The sequence below is a fragment of the Girardinichthys multiradiatus genome, chromosome Y, assembly GCF_021462225.1.
Source record: "Girardinichthys multiradiatus isolate DD_20200921_A chromosome Y, DD_fGirMul_XY1, whole genome shotgun sequence".
Classification (NCBI taxonomy): Eukaryota; Metazoa; Chordata; class Actinopteri; order Cyprinodontiformes; family Goodeidae; genus Girardinichthys; species Girardinichthys multiradiatus.
The window spans coordinates 12842953-12866170 of record NC_061818.1 but is presented as its reverse complement, the minus strand read 5'-3'; the positions used below and the strand labels follow the sequence as shown (position 1 = coordinate 12866170).

Genomic DNA, 23218 nt, shown 5'->3' with positions numbered 1-23218 from the left:
ATGTCCCCATGAAATAAAACAAAATATATAATAGAAATAATCTTTTTTTACTTTGTCAGGTATTTACTTACTTCCAGATTTATGCATTTAAGATTTTACAATTTATTTCAAGATTACTCTATTTAATAATGGTATTTTATTTTTGATACTTTTATTTAGTAAAGCTACTTTAGGTGAGACTTTTATTTTTTAACCCCATTGTGTCTAGCAATCTTCAATGAAAATCCATGCTCTACATCAGACATCTTCAACATGGAGGTGACACCATATCTGTACTTCGGTAACCCCACACTGGAATAAAATAAAAACAGTTGGGGCAAGTCACTATAGGCTTTATTTGCGAGAATATGTTCCTTAAAATAATGAAATAAATCCACAACCAAAACTGCTCATCTCACAAATTACAAACATTTTGCAACCATAACTGACAATCATGAAAATAACTTTTTTTCATTTTAACTGAAAATGCATTATTTTATTTTATATTGCAGACAAACTTAAACTGATGTCAATGAAACTAACCTTTGACCTCACACACTAGAACAACAACAACAAAACAAAAAAATCAAGTTTGATTCTAAAGGAATCCAAACGTTGGAGCCTGTATCAGGCCAGACTCCATGTAGAGCACAAAGCTGTCATAGGTCTGGTGGATGGGGAGGCGCAGAGTGACCTCGCAGGTGTTCGCCTCTGGATAAAGTTTTCTACTGCCATCATCACATTGAAGAAACTCAATGGTTGGACGTCGGGGAAACCCAAGTGTGGGGATTGAGTTCAATCCTGAAACAAACACTAATATTTGTTCCAGTGTCACTGGTCGCGTTCCCTCTATAAAAAGTAAAACACAGAAAGTAAAAAATGTTACATTGACATTATATTGTGGTTTCTAAGTGTCCTAATTATCAATTGATTCTTTAACTGGTTTCATAACAATAACTACATACATGAGAAAGGCTGGACATTAAAACAGAGATGGCATTTACAGTAAAGTAATTTTGATATTTAAGTATTGATCTTTTAATGCACTCAATCTACAAATATCTTCTGAGCAATGCAATACCTGTATGTTGAGTAAACAATAAAACACTACCTCCACTCCAGCTGGAGTGGAGGTAGAGAGATGTGTAGCTTATGTTTAGCTCCACAGACAGTGCTCAACAGACCACCTTGTGGTGAAATTACGCTTATTGCTTCTTTAAAGAGTTGATACATCTATTGTAATTGAAAATGTCCTGTACAGATTACAGTCTTATTCATGTTAGTTGGTCTCTTAGAAGGGTGGGTCTAAAAATTTAAGCATGAAATCTAACACAGTTCATTAAAAAAATAGAAAAGTCATTATCAAAGATTAATAATTCTAATTAGGCACGCTCATCAAATGCCTCAAGGAAAATTAGGGTATAATTGAAGCATCCAATGTGAAGCCATACTATCCACCTCAATCAGCCAGTCATTCCACAACATGGCTGTTTGGTTCTGTGCTCTGCGCCTGTTGCTTCCTGGTTCAGCAAAAGATACACTGAAAAGATCCAGGAGGTCCTGGAGCTGAATGGCTTTGGGTCCACCCACAAATAGTGGTTCCAGTTCCTCTATGTGGCTTCTTATTTTTTCAGCAAGGCCCATGGCATTCATCCCATCCACAAATCTAACCAAACAGAAGAAAGCAAGGCATTTTGTGTTAGTTTTCATGTATGACCTGGCAAGAATAACTTAAAATGTTTAGATTTGCTGTTTCCGCTTTGGCAAAGTAATTTAAAGGAAATACAAGGTGTAGCAGAATATATAAATTAGAAACCTACACAGAACATTCATATCATAACGTTCCTGCATGAAGCAGAACATATAAGACATATACAGAACATATAAAATGTAAACAAGTAAAATCTCTCTTTGAAGTCATTACAAGAGTGTTTACCAAAGAAAAGCTCTTACTTATGTTCAATTGCATAAATTTAAATGGGCCATCTCATTTTCCCACTTTGACATAAAACATAATATTTAAGATCAAATATAAAATTTCGTTTTTGTTTACTGCTCCAAAGCTTTCTGTGTCCTTCCTTCGACATATGCCCTTAGAGCTTGTTGTGTAAAGTACTCCTTTTCATCCAGACTTCGGAGACCCGCAGAACAGCCAAGAAGACAAAGAGAACCTGAAGCCTCCATTATGGCATCCCGTGCTTCTGCCAGAGTTTCTGCAGTTATTACCTGTGTAACAGCAAATGGGGAAATAATAAACATACACTTAATTTGAGCCATTCAAGGAAGCTTATTTGGATGACCAAATGTGATATTTGTGAGCAATTTCAGTTCCAATATGTCATGACCCCACAGCTTATAGACTTTTTTTCAATGCCCTCCTGGTCTCATACTCAATTTACCCAAATATAACAGTATTACCTACCCTTTGCAGTTGCTCCTGCAGTTCTCTGTCATCCACTTCTTCAAGAGTGGCTGGGGGTGTCGGACGACTGGCTATGCTGTGGTATAATCGCCGGGAAAAAAATAAGGGCTTGATTCCTCCATGGACAAGGGCCACACTTATCATCTGTCCCAGATTCCTGTAGTCGCCGTTGTCTACACCTGCTCGACGAATATTCCATGATGTGAGGGACCGGGTCGGTCAAGCATGAGGACACACGAAAGAATTTTCAAGGAAAATGGGTTTTATTTTCCCAAAATAACAAAATTCAAACAATGATTACAGGGTCCTTAAAAGAGGTCCAATGAAAAAGGAGGGGGCATCAGCTGAGTTGCTACTGCTAGTGACTTCATGTTCTTTTGAAAATCCAGTTCATCCTGTCTTTTAAAGCATAACTACTTTTCTGTATCCAGAGGCGAACACCTGCGAGGTCACTCTGCGCCTCCCCGTCCACCAGACCTATGACAGCTTTGTGCTCTACATGGAGTCTGGCCTGATACAGGCTCCAACGTTTGGATTCCTTAGAATCAAACTTGATTTTTTTTGTTTTGTTTGTGTTGTTCTAGTGTGTGAGGTCAAAGGTTAGTTTCATTGACATCAGTTTAAGTTTGTCTGCAATATAAAATAAAATAATGCATTTTCAGTTAAAATGAAAAAAAGTTATTTTCATGATTGTCAGTTATGGTTGCAAAATGTTTGTAATTTGTGAGATGAGCAGTTTTGGTTGTGGATTTATTTCATTATTTTAAGGAACATATTCTTGCAAATAAAGCCTATAGTGACTTGCCCCAACTGTTTTTATTTTATTCCAGTGTGGGGTTACCGAAGTACAGATATGGTGTCACCTCCATGTTGAAGATGTCTGATGTAGAGCATGGATTTTCATTGAAGATTGCTAGACACAATGGGGTTAAAAAATAAAAGTCCCACCTAAAGTAGCTTTACTAAATAAAAGTATCAAAAATAAAATACCATTATTAAATAGAGTAATCTTGAAATAAATTGTAAAATCTTAAATGCATAAATCTGGAAGTAAGTAAATACCTGACACAAGTAAAAAAAGATTATTTCTATTATATATTTTGTTTATTTCATGGGGACATTTATTTATTGGATGGAGTATTTATGAATATTATAATAGTGTTTCTTTTCATTTGAATTAATGAGCTCTCCATATATAATGACTACCCCCATCTGTTTAGTTTTTTCTTTTTGGGGGGGGGGGGGGGGGGGGGGGGGCTAACATAGGCATCTATCTAACATGTACATCTAACATAAGCATCTAACATATACACTTAACATAAGCATCTAACATATACATCTCACATATACACTTAACATAGACATAAGCACAGCACATATACATATACATAGACACATATACATATTTTTGGCACTAATGGAACCCCATATCTTGAAACCATCATTCACATTCAAACCTGGTGATGGCAGCATGATGCTGTTGGAATGCTTTTCCTCAGCAGGGACAGGGAAGCTGGTCAGACCTCCATGCAGGCAGCTATGCATTGACTCGAGCTAATCCATAATAATCCAAATAAAATATATTGATGTTTGTGACTCTAATGTGCACTGTAAATGGTGTTTGTATTGATAACATGTCCGGAGCAAGTTGGGCTGCTTGACTGTCGGCAGTCTTGTAAAAATATTATTAATGGTATGAACATGTATGTAGGTAAATATGAATGGCCTGAATTGCCTATATATTTCTGTGTAAATTGAGTCTGGTCGTTTTGTAAATTATAATTGGTTATAAATATGTGCTATATATAGGATGAAATGTATAGAAATTGAAGGGGGATATGAAGGAGCCCTTAAGGATGCAGAAATGAAGAAAGCAAAAAATCTCAGATAAGACCGAAGGTTTCTGACACATTTTATTTCCCTTCTAATGTGACATTAGTTATTCACAACAGCTGCTCTAAAAAAAGTCAAACACTTGGACAACGATAGACATGACAGTAATATTAGTAAGGAACGTCCGACTTATGGAGTGAGAAGTCAGAACTGGGGAAGGGACACCACACAGATTTGGTAGGCTATTTCAGTTTTGTAATGAATATTTTCAACAGTCAGATGAAACCAAAATTCAATTAACATTTTCAACAGTACATCTGAATCTTAAATAAATAAATACAAAATTCAATAAATAGAATGAAAAAGAAACGTAAAAAAGTAAAATATCTTCTGCATAAAGCCAGATTTTTAAATTCACTGTATGAAAATAAAACAACATAAACAACTTTTCTTAAAACTGTGTGACATTAATTCAGATGATATATTTCCTGTTTTTGGTCAGTTAGGATTACCAAAATAATTTTTGTTTGCTAAATGTCAGAATAATGAGAGAGAGAATTCTTTATTACATTTTTTAACACCTGAAGATTTCTTGGACTTAGCTGATGATGTCATGATCTTTGTAAGCTTCTTATAGGTAAATTAACAACATATTAATTTAAATGGAGGCACTTATACAGATGTATTTTAAGGCAAGACACTGCTTCCTTATGTGACATTACAGAAAGATCTAAATGAATCAGGAAGATAATTGTTGACCTCCACAAGTTTAGGTCAGGTAAAGTTCCAGATGCTTGAAGGTACCACATTCATTTGTTTTAACAATTATGATAAAGTATAAACGCCACAAGAATGTCAAGACATCATGATGTTTGTGAGTGAAATGTGTGTATCAACCCCAGAATCGAAGCAAAAGACCTTGTAAAGATGCTTGCTGAAGCTGGTAAGAGAGTTTCCTTATCCACGGTCAAACAAATTTTGTACTGACGTGAGCTAAAAGGCCATTCAGAGAGGAAGAAGTCATTACTCCAAAAGCAACATAAACAGCCAGATTACAGTTTGCGAACATGCACAGGGACAAAGGCCTTAATTTTTGGAAACATGTCCTGTAGTCTGATAAAAAAAATAAATTTGAAATGTTTAATGACTATTGTTACACTTAGATTAAGAAGATGGAAATGCGCAATACTCCGAAAACAATTCCAGCCTCGAAACGCGGGGCATTTGAGCATCATGTTGTGGGTGTTTTGCTGTAGGAGGGACTGGTGCAATTCACAAAATAGATGGCATCATGAGGAAAGAATATTATGTAGAAATACTGAAGCAACACCACATGGCATCATTCAGGAGATTAAAGTTTGGGCACACAGCCATGTTCCAAATGGACAATGACCCTAAGCATACAGATTATTTAGTTACAAAGTGGCTTAAGAACAACAAGGTCAATGTTTTGGAGTGGCCATCTGAAACTTTAATCTCAGTCCCACCGTAATTGCAGGCAGAACTGAAAAGGTGCTGTGCGAGCAAAGAGGCCAACAAACCCAGGTATCTCTTAAAAATCAATGGTACTCTTAAAAAAGAGATTTCTAATCTCAGTCAGCTTTTTCCTGGTTAAATACAGCCTAAGAAAATTAACTAAAAATAAAAAAAACTGACTCAGATATACCAGTACGGTCAGGAGAAATGGGCCAAAATTCCAGCAAACTGTAAACTTCCTCATTATTCTGACAAATAGGAAATAAAGATGTTTTGGCAATCTTCACTGACCTAAAAAAGAAAAAAGTTTAGTCTGGCTTAGTGTCAGATATATATATATATATGCGTGTGTGTGTGTCAGACAACACAGAGTGCAATTTGGTCACACATGAAACACTGGTGTTTATTGTATGGACTACAACATCATAAGAGATTAGAATGTAAACATGTTTGTCTATGCATCAAAACTATAAACTATGCACAAAAAACAGCATCAGGCTCAAGGTATCAGATACTAATGTTCCTGTGTACCATGAAAGTTCTGGTGCTATGTCATGTTGTCCACAAGGTGGCAGTCTCAGACAAGGCTGTTACCTAGTATCAGGACAATAGATTTATAACACAAGACAACAAACAAGACTTCACCACTAAGGTACTCTCAACAACTCTGCTCCAGGCTTTTCGATTTAGCCTAATATGTTTTGACAGACAGTGATGCTCAGTGTTACAGGGCTGGGCACTGATGGATTGCATATTGTTCAACATTTTTATGTGAAAAACAACAACAAAGATGATCAAATGACCCTTAAATAAAAACACTGCCACTTCCTGTTTCACCTAATGTGATACAATTAACTGTCCTTTTGCATAAATGAAAAAGACTAACTGAAGTCTCATCTCACTCTCATCCAAGTGCTACTTTCCATGTGCATATTTACTTGCTACCTCTCTCTGAACAAACATATTATATACATTTTAGTCTAAAATATACAATTGCACATATCACTATAATATGTAGAGACAACTTTTGAAATAAAATAACATGTCTGCTTGACTTTAGCTTTATGCATTTTTTTCTGTATTTGCCTGGAGCACAATGTAAACCTAGAAACCCGGGACACACAAAAAGACAGGGAAAAAAGTGGCATTGGCAGCACCATTGCATAGTGTCCCTGTGCAACTTCCTCTAATAATCACTCTTAGTCAGCCCTTTAAGAGATCTGAGGGAAACTATCTGGTCCATCCTTCAACTGTATCACTGCAAGCATTTTGGTTTCTTGGTTCAGTGTCTACTGTGTACGGTGAATCCTCAGCGCATCATACAGGAAAAATCACTATATTCGTGACACCATTAACTACCTAAACAAACAGTGTAAAATGACAGTGCACTACAAAAGCATTAATACCCCTTGAACCTTTTGTGACGTTACAACTACAAATTGTAATGTATGGTTTATCTGTGGTGATGAGCTCCAACTCTTTAAGGTTGGAAGGTCTCCTTGCCATCACCCTACTCTTTTAAGCTCCCTCCACATTCTCTTGCAGATTCAACCCTGACCCCTGACTCTAACTGGACCTGTCCAAAATGAATATTACTTCCAAATAAAAGAAACTTGTTGGCTAAATAAAACGTATGAATTTAAACCTAAATCTCTCAGGAGTATGAACAATTTTGGGCCAAACTGCACGGCCATTGTAAATCTCTGGAGGAGCTGTACATTTACAAATCAAGTGGGAAAATCTACTGTCAAAACAGCTATTAGTTGTGCACTCTACTTATCTAGCCTTTATGAAAGAGTAGCAAGTTTGATTTACTACAAGCTTTGGAGGGGAAACACAACCTTCAACAACAACATGTGGATGAAGGTGCTCTGGCCAGATGAAACCAAATTCTACTTTTTGGCCAGCATGCAAAATGGTATGCATCAGGGAAAAACTAACACTGCACATCACTCTGAACACACCATCCAAACTACATAATGTTGCCACCAACATGGTGAAGTATGGAGGGGGTAGCATCATGCTGAGGGAATTTTTTTGTCAGCAGGAACAGGGAATCTGATCAGAGTTAATAAGAAGATGGAAATCAGTTTGATGCTGAAAAACACTGGAGACTGGGGCAGAGGTTCACCTTCCAGCAGGACAATGATCTTAAACATGCAGCAAAAGCTACAAAGAAATAATCCCTGGATGGCAGAAAACTGCCAAAAACCGCCATGAAAAAGCTCAAGGGGTGGTGTGCGGTGCTGGTGGACCTGGCGACCTTTGCCGAATGTCTCCCCCTCTCTTTTCCCTCTTTCCTGTCTACCTACTGTGGAAAAAATTGAAAAATAAATGCCTCTAGTGCCACAAAGAAAAAGCTCAAGGGGCATTTTGCAAGTCACTGTTATCGTCTTTGTGTCATACATGAAAACGCACGCTCTTGGTGACACTTTTTAGTACCTGAACTTCAAATAAATACAGCATCTAAATACCTTCCCTACAACTGAGCTGAAATGTAAGTAACGCCTTTTTCTAACAGAATCCCACTTTACACAGTCTAAATTCTGCTTGTCAAGTTGAAAGGTTGTTCACAGTGTTTTCTATCTCAATGTCTGCAGTATATTTTTCATCTTTTTAAATAGTCTGTCATTCTCTATAATCAGACATGCATGGAGACATATGACTTTTTTACATTATACTCAACATGTTGAAATGAGCATACAGTATTACACAGGTCTACATCAGGACACTATGTGCACATTTCACAACAGTAGCTGATCGTTGCTGACATCTTTTCTACTTCTTTTTGATGTGTTTTTTTTGCTCAGAAATTTTTATCTTTGCCACATACAAATTCATATGATATGTCAGTCTGATGCTACAATTAAAGGCATTACATGGGACAGTCTTAGTGTTTCTGAAGCTTTTGCATCATGAGTGATGTTTAGAGCTCCGGCTGTTACCTTTGTCAGAGTGAACAGTGGAACCATGAGCCCCCCGGCGGACCCCCGTTGATGAGGCCTCTGCTTTCAGAGCTGTGCTTCCTTTCTTCTCCTCATTTGACTTTGAGGTGTCTTTCACCTTGCCACCCTCTTGAGACCCTCCTTTCATGGGTCCCAGCACTGTTTTAGCTACACTTGTGAGCTGGGTGACGAAGCTGGCCTTGTCCCCCAGAGACATGGCCCGGGACTTGTTTGAGCAGGGAGAGGCTGCATTTGAGGAAGGAGATACTGGGTTTTCCTCCAGGACGTCCATCTGCATCTTGCCCTCTTTGGTCCCACGGCTGCTGTTCATTGACCTCTCCGCTCTGTGCCTGGGTGCAGGGTTTGTTTGAAACAGGGGTGGAAGAGGGGATGGAGGTACTTTGGCCTTTGATGGTTCAGTTGCCCTAACACTTTCAAAGATGCCTCCTTTATCTCTGGTCTCCGAGCCTTTATGCTGCTTGCAGTGCTCAGTGATTGGTGTTTTCTGCAAGTTTACCTTTTCTACGGCTATAGTGCCTTTTTCTTTTTCTTCTGTCTTCTCCTGAGCTTTAGTAGCATGACCCTCTTCTGTCTGTGCACTCTGCTGCTTGGTGTCTTGTTGTGGGCTCTTGGATGTACCTGCAGATGAAATGTTCTCACTTGCTTTGGTCTGAAAGCCTGTTCCCTCTGAGGCTGATGCCTTTGCACTTGAATATTTAATCCCAGTTACTGCTGTCATGTCTGCAGATGAAGTAATAGACGTTATTTCAGCTGTATTCATACTCCCATTACTCCTTGCAACCTCTTTGAGTGGTGCCTTGCTTGTATCAGCATTGGTCTTAGACTCTGCTGGGGCAACTGCATTTACATTTTGCGACCCAGAGAGCTTAGATGCTGATGTTATAACATCTTTCTCCTTTGCTGTCACAAGTGTGTCTCTGCTGAGCACTGACTCCTGCCTCCCCAGCCTCCTCACATGGTTAAGGCCTCCAATCTCTGCTCCCATAGGAGGAGAAGGGGAGGAAGACGAGGACGGAGAGGGTGGAGCAGGTCCGTTCTCTCCTTCTATCTCCAGCAAACTTTGCAGACTGTGTTCACAGTGGAAGGACTCTCTCCTGTAGTCCCCATGAGATACCTCCAAGCTATGCTTGCGCAAAGACACCCCTCCTGTCAAAGGGGAAGGTGACGAAGATGATGAAGAGGAGGAAGGTAGGATGGGCGCACCTAGCTTTTCTGCAAACTGTACCCGCTGCAGCAAGGGGGACCTAGGTGGCTCAGCACTCTTGGGATGAGGGCGGGCAACTGGAGGTGAGGAGTGCAGCTTGGCGGGAAACATTTGGGTGGTGTTGGAGCTCCCCACCGTGTGGCCTGTAAGAGACGGAGGGGAAGAGGTGGTCGGGGACGGGGTGTGAGCCAGCGGGGAGAGTGGGATGTTACCAGCGGATTTGCAGCGTGCAGAGCGGTACTGCCGGTGAAGTTTGGGGGACAGGCCATGCAGGGAGCTGGGCCTCATGTGGTGGGAGGTCGCTGGGGAGTTGGGAGTGCTTGATGCCGGAGAACTGCTCTGGGATGATGTACCTGAGGAGACATTTATGTCATCACTGTCTGTGATGCTAAGACAGTACGCATAATTAACAATATCAAATGTTTTTTTATTTATTGCAGTAAATTAATTCAAAATGTGAAATTCATATATTATAGAGATTCCTTACAAATAAATTGATATATTTAAAACATTTACTTCTGTTACTTTTATTGATTATGACATACAACTAACGACATGCCAAAATTCTGTTTCTCAGAAAATGTGATTATGCCAGACCAACAAAAGTATTTTTTAATACAGAGATGTTAGCTGAAAGGTAAAGTATGCTATATTGCCAAAAGTATTTGTCTGTCTACTTTTAAATGTACATCAACTTTGATGACATCCTATTCTTAAACTATAAGGTCCAATTTGTTGATGGACCCACTGTTGCCAGCTATAGCAACTTTAACTATTCTGTGAACATCTTCTGCAAGGGTTAGGAGTGTGTTCATAGTTAGATGAGAAAACCAGAATTAGAGCCTCTGCTGTAGTTCATTCCAAAGGTGTTCAAGAAGGTTAAGGTCAGGACTCCACACCAAACTGTATACACATGCAGCCATGGAGGTGATTGGAACACCAGAATTCATTGATTCTGTGGTGTGACCCAATACCTGTGGCAATATAGTTTATGTCCATGTACAGTAACTGCACTCAGGACGTGGCCTGGGCTCTTTTTGCATAACTTACTACATCAGTGCAGTGTGGCATGGAGGCAATCAGCCTGTGGTTCTACTCTGGTGTAATGGACGCACAGGTTGCTTTGATTGCAGCTGTCAGGTTGTCTGAATCGTTAGCTTTGGTGTTTCTCATCTTCCTCTTGACAATTAGGTAAGGAAGGTTTGCTGGCCACAGAGATGTCATGGTCATTAAAACTGGTGTTGGTACTTTTGGTATTGTTGGCAAATACCAAGGTCTGCTGGAAAATGAAGTCAGCATCTTCATGAATCTTGTCAGCAGAGGGAAGCATGAAGTGCGCTAACATTTCCTGAACCAACCCCAGCAGATGACATGGCTCCCAAACTCATCACTGACTGTGAAAACGTCCCACTGAACCCCAAACAACTTGAATTCTGTGCTTTTCAACTTTTCCTCCACACTCTGGAACCTATTTCCAAATGAAATGCAATGCAATTGGCTTTCATCTGAATAAAAAGAGGATTTTGGATAGGTGCTGTCCAGTGCCTTATCTCTTTATCCCACGTAAGACACTTCTGATGTTGCTTCTGGTTCAGCAGTGGCTTAACACAAGGAAAGAGTCAGTTTTCTTGGATGTCTTGGATACGTCTGTGTGAGGTGGTTCTTGAACCACTGGGTCTGGCTGTAGTTCTCCGAAATGATGCACGGGCTTTGCTTCCCAATCCTGTCAAGGCTACAGTTTTCTCATTTTGGCATTTTGTTTATCCAATTTTCTCCTTTCACTCAACATTCAGTGACTGACTGCTGGACGATGATAAGGTCACCTATCTTTCTTATGATTGTGTAGGTCATATCATAAAACTTCTTTGTAAAATTCTTTTTATTGGTCTTTATGTAATATTCAAAATTACTTCAAAACTGAATTTTTGGTTTTCATTTGCTGTAAGACATAACCATAAAAATGTCAGACATAAATGCTTGAAAAACATCATCCTGTGAGTGGTGATTCTGTACAACATTTGAGTTGCTCTTTTAAAGTACTGTTAATAAAATAATATTCTTTATGGCTAATATTTTTCTGCCTAATTCTAGGTCCTGGGGAAACATGCTGTTATGCTTTTATTTAACTGTTCATTTTCTTACCCAGATAAGGGGATTCGAGAGCTGAGCGGTAACTCTGCGTGGGGGAGCGGGCAGCAAAGCTGTGGGTGGGGGATCCTGGCAGACTGTCTCCAGAAGAAAGTGAACGATTCAAGGAGGAGAGGCTCCGGCTGGTGTGGAGCAGGTTGGACTGCTTTGTGATTTTCCTGAACAGTGAGCTGCGTTTCTTACTGGAATACAAAAAACAGCCACAAGGTGAGTAAAACTTCAACTAGAGCAGGAGTAGACTTTATTCTAATGAAAAACATCTGTTTTGTGAGAATGTACTCTTGTCCTTCCTTGACTCCCGTCCTTTTGCTGCGACGCGCCATTTTACATTTGTAGCTGGTCTTGCGGGCAGGACCCACTTTTATGGAGGTGTTCTCAAAGGGAGTGGTTGTTACTGTAACTTTGTTTTCACTCTATGGATTGCACATATTTACACATTATAATCAGTTTATTGTGCAAGCAACATTTTTTCAGATACATTTTATCATAACTGTTCTTTTTAACCTTCAGGATGAGCTCCACTACTTCTGTATGGACAAGACCATGGACTGACTCCCCGTTTACGTGAGTGATAAGGTGCTCAGCTTTCAGTCCAGCCTCCTGAGCAGGACCTCCATCCTCAACATGCTGCAAAGGAACAAGGGAATATAATTTCATTAATTGCCAACAAGACAGATAATAAAATGCATAAAAAATAATATATTATACCAAGCCAGCCAAATACATTTGCAGTGCTTGAACCTTTTCACATTGTGTCATGGTACAACTACAAACTTTAATGGGCTTTATGCGACAGACCAACACAAAGTACGACATTAAATTATTCATTGCTTCCTGGTGGTTTTAAAAAACAACTCTGAATATTAATAAATAACATCCTGTCCAAGCAACTGTTGCCTCATTTTCAAACAGAGTCCATCTGTGTCAAATATAATCCTAGAAAAATCCAGCTGTTCTGTGAAGGCCTCAGAGGTTTGTTTGACAACATTAATGAACAAACAGCATCATGAAGACCAAGGAAATCAGCAGACAGTCAGGGAGAAAGTTGTGAGAAGTTTAAATTGAAGTTAGGTTAAAAAAACAATATCCAAACTTCATTTCATCAATTATTCAGTCAAATTAACAGACAAAACAAGGAGAGCAATAATCAGAGCTGCAGCCAAAAGGCCCATAGTAACCCTGAAGCACCTGAAGAGATCCACAGCTCTGGTGAATGAATCTGTTGACAGGACTATTAGTTATGCACGCTGTTGGAATAATTGTATATAGATTTATCTTATATTTTTTCCTTTTCTATTTACTTTACAATTTGATCTTTATAACCTTTCATGATGTATGTGTGAGTAAGGATGTGATGAATTTGTCTGCAGGCAAGGATCAAAGGTGGAGCTGAGAAGGAAGCAATCACAGATGAGGAAGTCATAAAGAGGGTGGCTGCGCTGAACAGAAGACACACTGATCTTAAGATTGGGGAGACTGTGGAAGTGTGTTGTTACAAGATAATGGTGTATATGACCTGTTTATGTTGCAGTTGTTTTTCCCATCCTTTAGAGAGCAACGTTTATTGTAACTAGGGAACCCCCAAAGATAATAAAAAGAGAGGTGCGGACAGATTTCAGAGCGGTAGGAGATTTGTAACTGAAAGCACACACTCCACAAATGTGGCTCTTGTAGAAAAAGGATGAAGAAGAAAGCCATTGTTGAAACAGATCTACCTGAAATGCATTGAATTTTCTCACAAGCCATGAAGGAGACAGAGCAAGCATGGAAAAGAAGGTGCAAATAGTCTTATGAAAACTGACATTGCATATCGCCCTGAACACACCATCTCAACTGTTAAACATCAGGATGACAGCATTACTCCTTCGGGGTGTTTGTCTTCAGCAGAGACAAGTGGGTCAGAATTCACGTGAAGATGGATGGAGCTACAAATAGAGAAATACTGGAGGAAAAAAAACTGTTGGAGGATCCAAAAGATTCACCTTTCAGCAGGTCAACAACCATACAGCCAGAGCTACAATCGAATGGTTTAGATTAAAACATTTTCATGTTTTAGAATCGCCCAGTCAAAGTCCAGCCCTAAATCCAATTAGGAATCTGTGGCAGAACCTTAGGATTGCTGTCCACAGATGCTCTCCACTCACTCTGAATGAGCTCGGGCTATTTTTGCAAAGTAGACTGAGCAAAATTTTCAGTTGTTGATGAGCTGATGAGAGATATACTAAAAGACTTAGCACGTTGTAGCAAACGTTTTACAAAAGAGGGACCAAGTCCAAATGGATGCAACACTGTTTAGATGTTTATTTGTGAAGGAAATATGAAAACTGCATCTTTTGTATTTCACTTAACAATTATGCAGCACTTTGTCCAGGTCTGTCACATAAAATCCCAACAAAACGCATTGAAGTTTCTGGTTGTAATGTGGTGAAATGTGTAAAAAGAATAAATAGATTTTCAAGGCTCTGTAAAATCTTTTTTATATTATATAAATACAAAAAATTAACATCCTTCTTAAAATGTTTGTCATACTATATAAATTATATATATAAATATAAATATTTGCCTCCTGAAATCCTAGAAAACATATTTATTCATACTGTGAAATAAAGCATGTTCATCCGCATCATATCCGCTCTTACCCAGACCACGTGATGCACGCTGTAAACATCACTGTCTCCTATGTAGACTCGGATCGCTCGAAGGGTAAAACCATACTTCTTCCCGGAGCGGTGGATGGTGATAGGAGAGTGCAGGACATTCACCATGGGACAGAAATCTCTGCTTGGAGAGGAGTCACGGGAAGAGGGGTTAGACGAGAGGGAGCGAGGAGACATGGGGCTGGGCAGTGGGGAGGCACCATGTTGCTCCACTGAGGAGAAAGATGACAGAGTTAAGGTTCTGCTCTGGGATTTTTTTTCTGTTAATTTCCTGTTAAATCTGAAGGTGATGCTTCACCTGCTGGAATGATGACCGACAAAGCAGTAGCTGAAGCAGATTTTATGACTTTAGTTCCTGGTCGTGAGTTACTCTTATCTCCTTCAGACGAGAGCTGCTGGTGTCGGACCCTCCGCAACACCAGGTCTGTAGTGGCCCCACGGGGCCCCTGGAGATCATGAAGTCCCAGACTGCCTGGCAGTGGCAATGATGCTTCAGCAGGTCTCAAAAGCTTGTCTGTGACAAAGCAGAACCATGAACCCAAACTGTAAATAGATGCTCCTGGTGTGCATGGATAAGAGATCCTATTTGGGAGGGCAGGACCTTACCTGCTGCTGTGTGGCTATTACCATCTTTAAAGAACGTTCTTAGGTCTCCATGAGAGGGGACAGCTCCTTCCAGGGAAGCGCCTCTGGTCTTAACAGGAGGCTGCTTACCTAGACCAGGCGGCTCGATTTCCAGCTCCTGAGGTGAGGCAAAGCGGCTCATGTCCATCAGGGCGGAGAAGCGCCGGCGGGCCCCAGACGGTGGGCTAGAGTCACTTTCAGTGAAGAAGGACTCTGAGCAGGACAGTCGTTTCCTGAAAAAGCACAGCAGCCATACTTAGAACATCAGCAGCAGATGATAAAAGATACAACGTAAACTGGCTGTTTTTCGCTTACATTTCTGGTGAACTTGTCCTCCAGTTCTTTTCTCGTAGGGTGACACTTCCCAAGCTTTCTCTCTTGGTTACCCGGTCCTCTCGGGGGACCTTATGCTCTCGTAGAGTCACAGTGTGGGCTTTATGCTCCAGCTGGGACAGATGCTCCATACTGCTATACACCTATGGGTTGGCACAGCAATGTGGTTAGGAGTTTAGAGTACTTCTAAAGAAAGTGAGGGAATGGACAAAATATTAAAATACAATTCTGGTCAGAAAATTTATATCCACTCGTAGACAAATGTGTAATTTAAATTTTGGCCTTTTAATGATTTTTCTCAAATCCAGAGGTTTGAACTTCTGCAATGCAGACTCAATTACATATATGTACTCCCAATACTATTGTATTTCTGTATTTGAGCAAATAACAGAGAGACCATTTTTGCTTAAAGTTTTGTGGCACTAGTGGCCTTTATTTTGTAAGTTGACCAACAGGAAATGGGGTGGAGGGAGAGGGGGAAGACATGCAGCAAAGGTCAACGGGCCGGGACTCGAACACATGACGGCTGAGTCGAGGACTGTAGCCTCCGTATATGGGTTGTGCTTTACACCTGTGCCACTGCGGTGCCTCAGACCACATGCTTTTTGTAGCCATCAGCTGGCATCATTCTGGCAGGATATTTGAATACTTTTCTTATCAGAAGTGGCAGAGTTCATTCAACTTGCCTGTTTTTCTGGCGCAGACCTGACATTTAAGTACAGTCCATAACTTTTAGTTAAGATTAAGATTGGGTGAATTCCAGAAGCTTGTTAACCTGATTTATCCTTTTTCAAAGACTGTTTTGATAGGGTGGGGTAATCTCTATCCTGTCAGAACACCTAGTTGGGTTCAAGCCCCAAAGTATCATGCTGTGGGGCTGGTTTACTATCAGTGGTACTGGTACATTGCACAATGTTAATGGAACCTCATGTTATATTGACCTGTAGAAAGTTAAAATATGGACACAGCTGGTTGATCCAACAAGACAATGATCCTAAAGATGCATCAAAACAGGTTTTGGAATAGGTAAAGCAGTCTAATATTAGACTTCTGGAATAGCCCCGACCTCAACCCTTTTGAAAATTTATGGACAGTGCTTAAAAGTTGTCTAACATTCAATTAGAGCTATGCCAGAAGCTTGTTGATAGCTACTAAAACTTTTTAGCCAGAGAAACAAATAAATTGTGTTGTCTCTAATTATAAATAAAGTTATACGTGGGACTTGAAAGGGTTGCTAAACAGCGCAGCAGCCACTATTTTCTTTGTTGTTAGCTCACCCGGATGTGACATCATCAGGCCCGCCATCCGTCTGCCAAATTATGAGAATTCACTCCTTCATCTATTGCTCTATAATACCACACCTCACCAGGCAGACTGACAGCTGTTTGGCTTTTAATTCCCAATAATCTGCTAGTGCCCTGATGTGGTAATTTTGATTAAAATGACTAAATGTTAATAATTGCCTTTGGCACTTATTAATTATTAATAGCCAAACCAACCTTTTGTTGCACTACAATAAATATGACATCCATGTCCATAATGAATGAATGCAAACTTCCAATCAGCACTGTGTCTGTCAGGTTCAGACCTTGCTGAAGCGAGGGGAGCAGGATGAGAAGCGATGGATCTCCACTGGTTCATCGTCGTTGGTGTTGTCTTCGTCGTATGACTGCACGTGATGGTAGCGCTCAGACCGGGCTGAGGATGAGAAGTGGAAAAACATTTAAAAAGTTAGAAATAATTTTACTAGATCCATCCATATTCACTTCTGTCTGCATAATCTCAGTTCTTATATACTGTATATCCAGCTATTGCAAACTGCCCTTTTCAAATGTGCTAAAACCAGTCAAAAATCCAAATCTAGACAATAATTTCTCATTTTTGCAAAACTGACTCAATTTAATAACACTCATTTTGCTAAGAAATGTTTTGTTGCAATTACATTACAATTACATTACAATTACATTACAATTACATTTGATGAGTACATTTGGGGTGAAGACAATGGGGATGTTTTATTAACTCTGAATTTTATTGAATTCTATTCAATAAAGTTTTGCCTGCAATCCAACTTTTTATGGGCAGCTTGCATGTCTTAGGGGGTGAACCCACTGTCAAAATAACTGGTGTCTTCTTCTGACTCTAGATGAGGGATGAACTCTGCTTTCTGTCTCAACAGGCTGTTCCAGTCCACCTCTGCAAAGAACGAGTGCTGCTTGACTTCAAAAGCACCACCTGGAAGGCATGGGGAAAAGAAGGAGGTGAGTGCATACATAAAAAAGGAGGAGACAGAGAGTCAGGTAGATGATGACTGTAGCCCTAAAGCCCGTAGGTATATTCTGACTCTGACAGAAGCTGACTTGTTTGACTAAACCGAGCCACTGAGCCGAACCAACAGTTTTTTTCAGATCAGCGAGTACCAAGGTTAAGGGTACCCAGGGGGTACTTCCTGTGGTGGGGGAGGAATTTGTACCATTCACCAAAGTTAGAGTACCAACAACTTAGTCTAAAAGGGCTCCACTACAAAATGCTGCAGTAAAAACATTCTAACTCCAAAGTGTGCATGTTGCATGAGGATGTGCAGAGAAACAGCTGCCTTGGTTTATTATTGCTAGCGTATCAGACCATGCAGTTTACTGGGTCAGTTTTACAGCACCTCACTGTAGGAAAACTTTAAATGAAAATCAGCACGTGGGGCAGGCAATTGTATTCAGTTCCCCTGAATTTATCATTTGCGGAACCACCTATTGCTCCAGTTAATGCAAGTCTAATGTAATATTCAGCCTTGCAGATCTATAGACTGAAAGTTTTGCCTGTTCTTCTTTGCATAACTTAAGCACGGTTTAATTGAATTAATGCCTTTGAGCAGCTATTTTCAAGGCCTGCCACAGATTCTCAATTGGATTTATGTCTGGACATTGACTGGGCCATTTGTCTCCATCTCCAGTCCTTGAGAGCCACTGTCCTGTAAAATTAAGATGCATCCCTGGTCTAACATACTTGAATCAAACCTGAATCACATCATCTCAATTTGAAGTTTTGCAAAGGCCTGGTAGTGAACCATTCATTTGATTCAAGTGTGTTTAAATACTGTATCTATACGTTGCAGGACTTTGACTCTCAAGGATTGGAGTTTGAATCCCTTGATCCCATACATTGTAGCTGTTTGTTTAGGGATGGCATCCTGCTGGAAGGTGACTGACCTGTGCCCAGTCGCACCAGAGGGTTTGTCTGCAGCAGAGAGGAGATCAGGTGCTGGGCATCCACAGGAAGAGCCTCGTCTCCTTCTGGCCACACTATGTCATCTACAGTGAAACAATGGGAAGAGTTTGAGATCGCAAAATTGTGATGAAGAGGTAAACATGGAGAATATTTCTGCCATGAAGATTAAATGAGTAAGCTCATTTATCTGTTTAGAATGTCTTCCACATGAAGGAGAAATGTCCACGTCACACAAGACATTGGATCCCTCACCTGTGATGACTTGTCCAAAGAGCTCCTCTGGAGTATCTCCAAAGAAAGGCACACAACCAACCAGAAACTCATACAGGATGATGCCCATAGCCCACCAGTCCACTGGCTTCCCATAACCCTGACGGAGAATCACCTCCGGAGCAATATACTCTGGAGTTCCACACACCTAAAAGAAAAACAAGACCTTCTTGAATTCACAGTTATTGTCTGTTATGACCTTATTTACAGTTAGTTTCAGCCTTGCTTTTCTTAAAGAGATGTGTACATTTCCTTTATCTGTTTCTGACTAAAACGTTCCAGCGAGTTGGAGGCACAGCACCGTCAGAAACATAATGTTTGGCCAAGTAAATCCCCTCCCAGATGCCAAGACTAGATGAAAGCCCCCCGGTGTGTGTTTTCATGTGCAGATGGACACGCAGTAAATGCTTACAGATTTCTGGCTGCTATGATGTGAGCATGGGAAATAATGAGGCTAGCATTCAAAGCAGGAGCAGAGAATAAAGAGGCTTGCGAATAAAAGCTGCACTTAAAAGAGGCACCGTATGATTGTGATGACTGGGGAAATACTGGTCTATTGTTCCGCCAACCGTTACAGGTCTCATTTTATCAGGCTTCAGATATGAATGCTGCACAATGAGAGGGAATATCTTTTCATAGAAAAAAGGAGACATCAAATGAACCCCTTATGATTAAACTTTGCTTGGATCATACTGAATCAGTCTATCCTCAGCCATTGCCAAAAAAACAGAAAGGCCTGCTTGATTGTGAATTTTTGGTTTTTTATTTGTTAAATTAGGAAGTACAGTGCCTCGCAAAAGTATTTATACCCCTTCAGGTTTTACACCCTCAAGCTTCAATAGATTTTATTGGGGTTTCATGTGACAGACCAATATGTATCAATGAAATGTGGAAGGAAGATAATGCATGGTTTTAAATTTGGCTGTGGTTTTTATTTGTAAATAAAATTACATACATGTTGACTCTTTACTAATTAGGCAACTGGTTGCACTGGATATTATTTATAGATGCCAGAGTGAAGAGGGCTCAATACACACGACACAGTTTTCAGATATCTGTAAAAGAATTCTTGGAAATATTTAGCATTTTCTCTCCACTTCACTATTATGTCCCTCGCACTAAAATCCACTGAAATTTGTGGATGTAACTCAACAAAATGTGAAACGTTCAAGGGATATGAACAGTTTTGCAAGGAACTGTATCACAGAAACATAGGAAGCACTAGGAAATACGCAGTAACTGAGCTTGAACATACTTATGCACACAGTAAACGGTTCACTATTCTGACCTAGACTGTGAAAAAATCCACAGATTGAGCTTTTGAGCTTATCCAAATGCAGTAATGACACTGTTACGATTAAATGTTTAAACATTTAGTAAAATTTTAATGTTCTTTCTGCTAAGGTTAAAAGTGAACAGAAAGCAACATTGTCCTCTAAATATATTTCTATGTATGTAAGTAGTCAGTGACATCTGCTCTAAACTGGTTTTTATTGTTTATTTTGAAGCCTTTCTGTCTTCTAGAAAAGTAACTGAAGGGTTTTGAGAAAATAGTAGCCAACTTTTTCCTAATAGTTATTGATAGAGATGTGTCAAAACACACTACTCTAACTTCTGTGAGCTTCTGAGTGTGAGAAGAGATGGCGGAGAGAGCCAGAGAGAGAACGGAGACTGAAGGACACAATGGCAGACTGACCAACAACACACAGAAACAAGAAGCTGTGCCCAATCGATTTTACAGAAACCTTTTATCTACATGCTGAACATTTAGTTGCTCTAATGGGACCCCTCTCATGACTTCTTCAAAATGCTTTTCAGACTCCAGACAAAGCATTGAGTCCACATCATGCTATCGAGAGAGAGAGAGAGAGAGAGAGAGAGAGAGAGAGAGAGAGAGAGAGAGAAAAAGAGAGAAAGAGAGACTTTCTGATAAAATTAAACATTTATCAGTTGAACCTGAATGTTCGTTCTCGAACCCTTTCAGAAGGTTTTGTCTTGTTAATTAATGAATCTAGTTGCAATATAATCATCCATCCAACCGTCCATCCATCCATCCATCAATACCCGGTTGTCCTTGCAGGGTTGCGGGGGAGTTGGTGCCATCTCCAGCAGTCATTGGGCAAGAGGTGGGGTACAACCTGAATAGTTCACCAATCCATCACAGGACAACACAAAGACACATGCACACACACTCATACCTGAGGGCAATTTAGAGAGAGCAATTAACCTAATAGTCATGTTTTCTTTTGGACTGTGGGAGGAAGCAGGAGTACTCGGAGAGAACACACACATACATGGGGAGAACATACAAACTCCATGCAGAAAGACCCCAGGCTGGGAATCAAATCCAGGATCTTCTTGCTGCAAGGCAGGAAGTGCAACCAACAGTGCCAATGTGCAGCCGCAATATAATCATACAATTTCCAATTACAAGATTTAATATGGTGATTCTGAGAATAAATATATTTTCATAATTTATTCCTTTTTTTTTCCTTGGAGTGCACAATTTAGGCTCCCTGAAAAAGAGAATTTCCCCTTCAGACAAATAGATTTTAGAGATGTGAGACTGACAAAATGATTTAATTTTATCAAAGAAATGATATGATTTTTATACATACTGGTGCTTCTCATGCATCAAGTGGAAGCTTTAGTATGGCAATTATCCCTGTCCATTTCTCTACACATACCTGTTTATCCAAAAACTCCCGTGTATCCTTTTCTATGTGTCCTTCATACAAGTTGGTGGTCAGACTCATCAGTCCTATCTTAGACAGACCAAAGTCAGTCAGTTTGATGTGTCCCATTGACGTTATTAGGAGGCTGTGAATAGAAACCACACCAACAAGCATTTTTAACTCTTCTGAAACAGCAACTTTCCAACAACGCTTCTAGGTAAAACAACTCCATCTTACTTGTCAGGCTTCAGGTCTCGATGCACGATGCCATAGTTGTGTAGGTACTCCAGTGCAAGGATAGTCTCTGCAAAGTACATGCGTGTCATTTCCACAGGCAGAGCCCCAATATTTTTCAGCAAAGTGGCACAGTCCCCTCCTGCAGACAGAGAGCCCAGTGTGTCGTCAGCCTCTCCAAAACAAACCATTATAACTCCCATGTAAGGGAAAGTGCAACAGTCCAAATGCCGGCGAGAATTGTGCTTAACTGCTATTCTGTAAATGAGGATGACTGTTCTTTGAGTCATCCTCTTTGAGACTTAATGTCATCCGGTACATTATCCGGTGCTCAGACATTAATCATCTGGACAATCAACTACAACAGAAAAACAGCAGACTTTTGCGTGCAGAAGTTAGAATCATTGTTACTGTGTTTGCTGGTGATAGTAAATGGACTGAACTTATATAGCGCTTTTCCAGTCATATAGACCACTCAAAGCGCTTTACACTAGAGCCACATTCTCCCAATCGCATTCACTAACGCTCACACATTCATACACCGATATGCAGATCAGTAGGCAACTTGAGATTAAGTGCCTTGCCCAGGGGCACATTGACATATGGCAGGAGGAAGCTGGAATCAAACCCACAACCTTCTGATTGCAAGATGACTACTCTTCCTACTGAGCCACAGTCGCCTTATAGTAGAACTATAAGAAGTTAATGAGGATTTATCCAAAGGTATTCATCTGTCCAGCACCCCTCCATACTGAACATTTTCACATTTTGTCATATTTCAAACACAAATCTTAAGGTATTTGGTTTTTTTTTCACAAACGTAGTGCAGAACAGTGAAGCCGAAGATAAAGCATGCATGATTCCAAAAACGTCCCTACAAATAAAACCAAGAGTTTAACTGTGTGTAATTTAACAGGTCAGGGAGAAAGGGTGAGGTTATGAAACAATATCTCAAGCGTGATCATCTCTCAGAGCTTTGTTCAATCCATCCAAAGATGGAAAGAGTACTACAACTGCAGTCCTATAAAGTTGTGACCACCAACCTAAAAAGACAGATTGTGCATTGAGTTCATTGATCAGAGAAGTAGCCGAGATGCCCATGGTTCCTCTGAAGGAGCTGCAAAGATCCACAGCTCAGGTGGAAGAGTCTTTCAACAGGACAAGTAGTAGTCACA

General features: G+C 40.1%; 1 protein-coding gene and 2 long non-coding RNA genes across 3 annotated transcripts in view; 1 reads left to right on the top strand and 2 right to left on the bottom strand.

The window, feature by feature from the left end:
• Positions 1 to 1539: 1539 nt before the first annotated feature.
• LOC124863886 lies at positions 1540 to 2534 on the bottom strand. The gene is made up of 3 exons (XR_007037207.1): positions 2402 to 2534; positions 2033 to 2205; positions 1540 to 1645 (listed from the first exon to the last, which is right to left on the bottom strand). It is a non-coding gene; the product is annotated as an uncharacterized LOC124863886 (long non-coding RNA).
• Positions 2535 to 7739: 5205 nt separating this feature from the next.
• LOC124863878 (microtubule-associated serine/threonine-protein kinase 1-like) overlaps positions 7740 to 23218 on the bottom strand; it is a 97913-nt gene continuing 82434 nt past the window's right edge. Inside the window, exons 14-27 of the mRNA XM_047358417.1 lie at positions 22047 to 22185; positions 21822 to 21954; positions 19117 to 19282; positions 18846 to 18947; positions 17755 to 17877; positions 17231 to 17340; positions 15625 to 15785; positions 15292 to 15542; positions 14984 to 15199; positions 14668 to 14897; positions 12533 to 12655; positions 12308 to 12441; positions 12023 to 12210; positions 7740 to 10233 (exon numbers count right to left, since the gene is read on the bottom strand). Coding sequence (XP_047214373.1) covers positions 8624 to 10233; positions 12023 to 12210; positions 12308 to 12441; positions 12533 to 12655; positions 14668 to 14897; positions 14984 to 15199; positions 15292 to 15542; positions 15625 to 15785; positions 17231 to 17340; positions 17755 to 17877; positions 18846 to 18947; positions 19117 to 19282; positions 21822 to 21954; positions 22047 to 22185 — 3686 coding nt within the window. The 3' untranslated portion in view covers positions 7740 to 8623. The remainder of the gene's footprint in view (positions 10234 to 12022; positions 12211 to 12307; positions 12442 to 12532; positions 12656 to 14667; positions 14898 to 14983; positions 15200 to 15291; positions 15543 to 15624; positions 15786 to 17230; positions 17341 to 17754; positions 17878 to 18845; positions 18948 to 19116; positions 19283 to 21821; positions 21955 to 22046; positions 22186 to 23218) is intronic.
• LOC124863887 lies at positions 12158 to 13955 on the top strand. Its single transcript, XR_007037208.1, has 3 exons — positions 12158 to 12235; positions 12539 to 12592; positions 13399 to 13955. It is a non-coding gene; the product is annotated as an uncharacterized LOC124863887 (long non-coding RNA).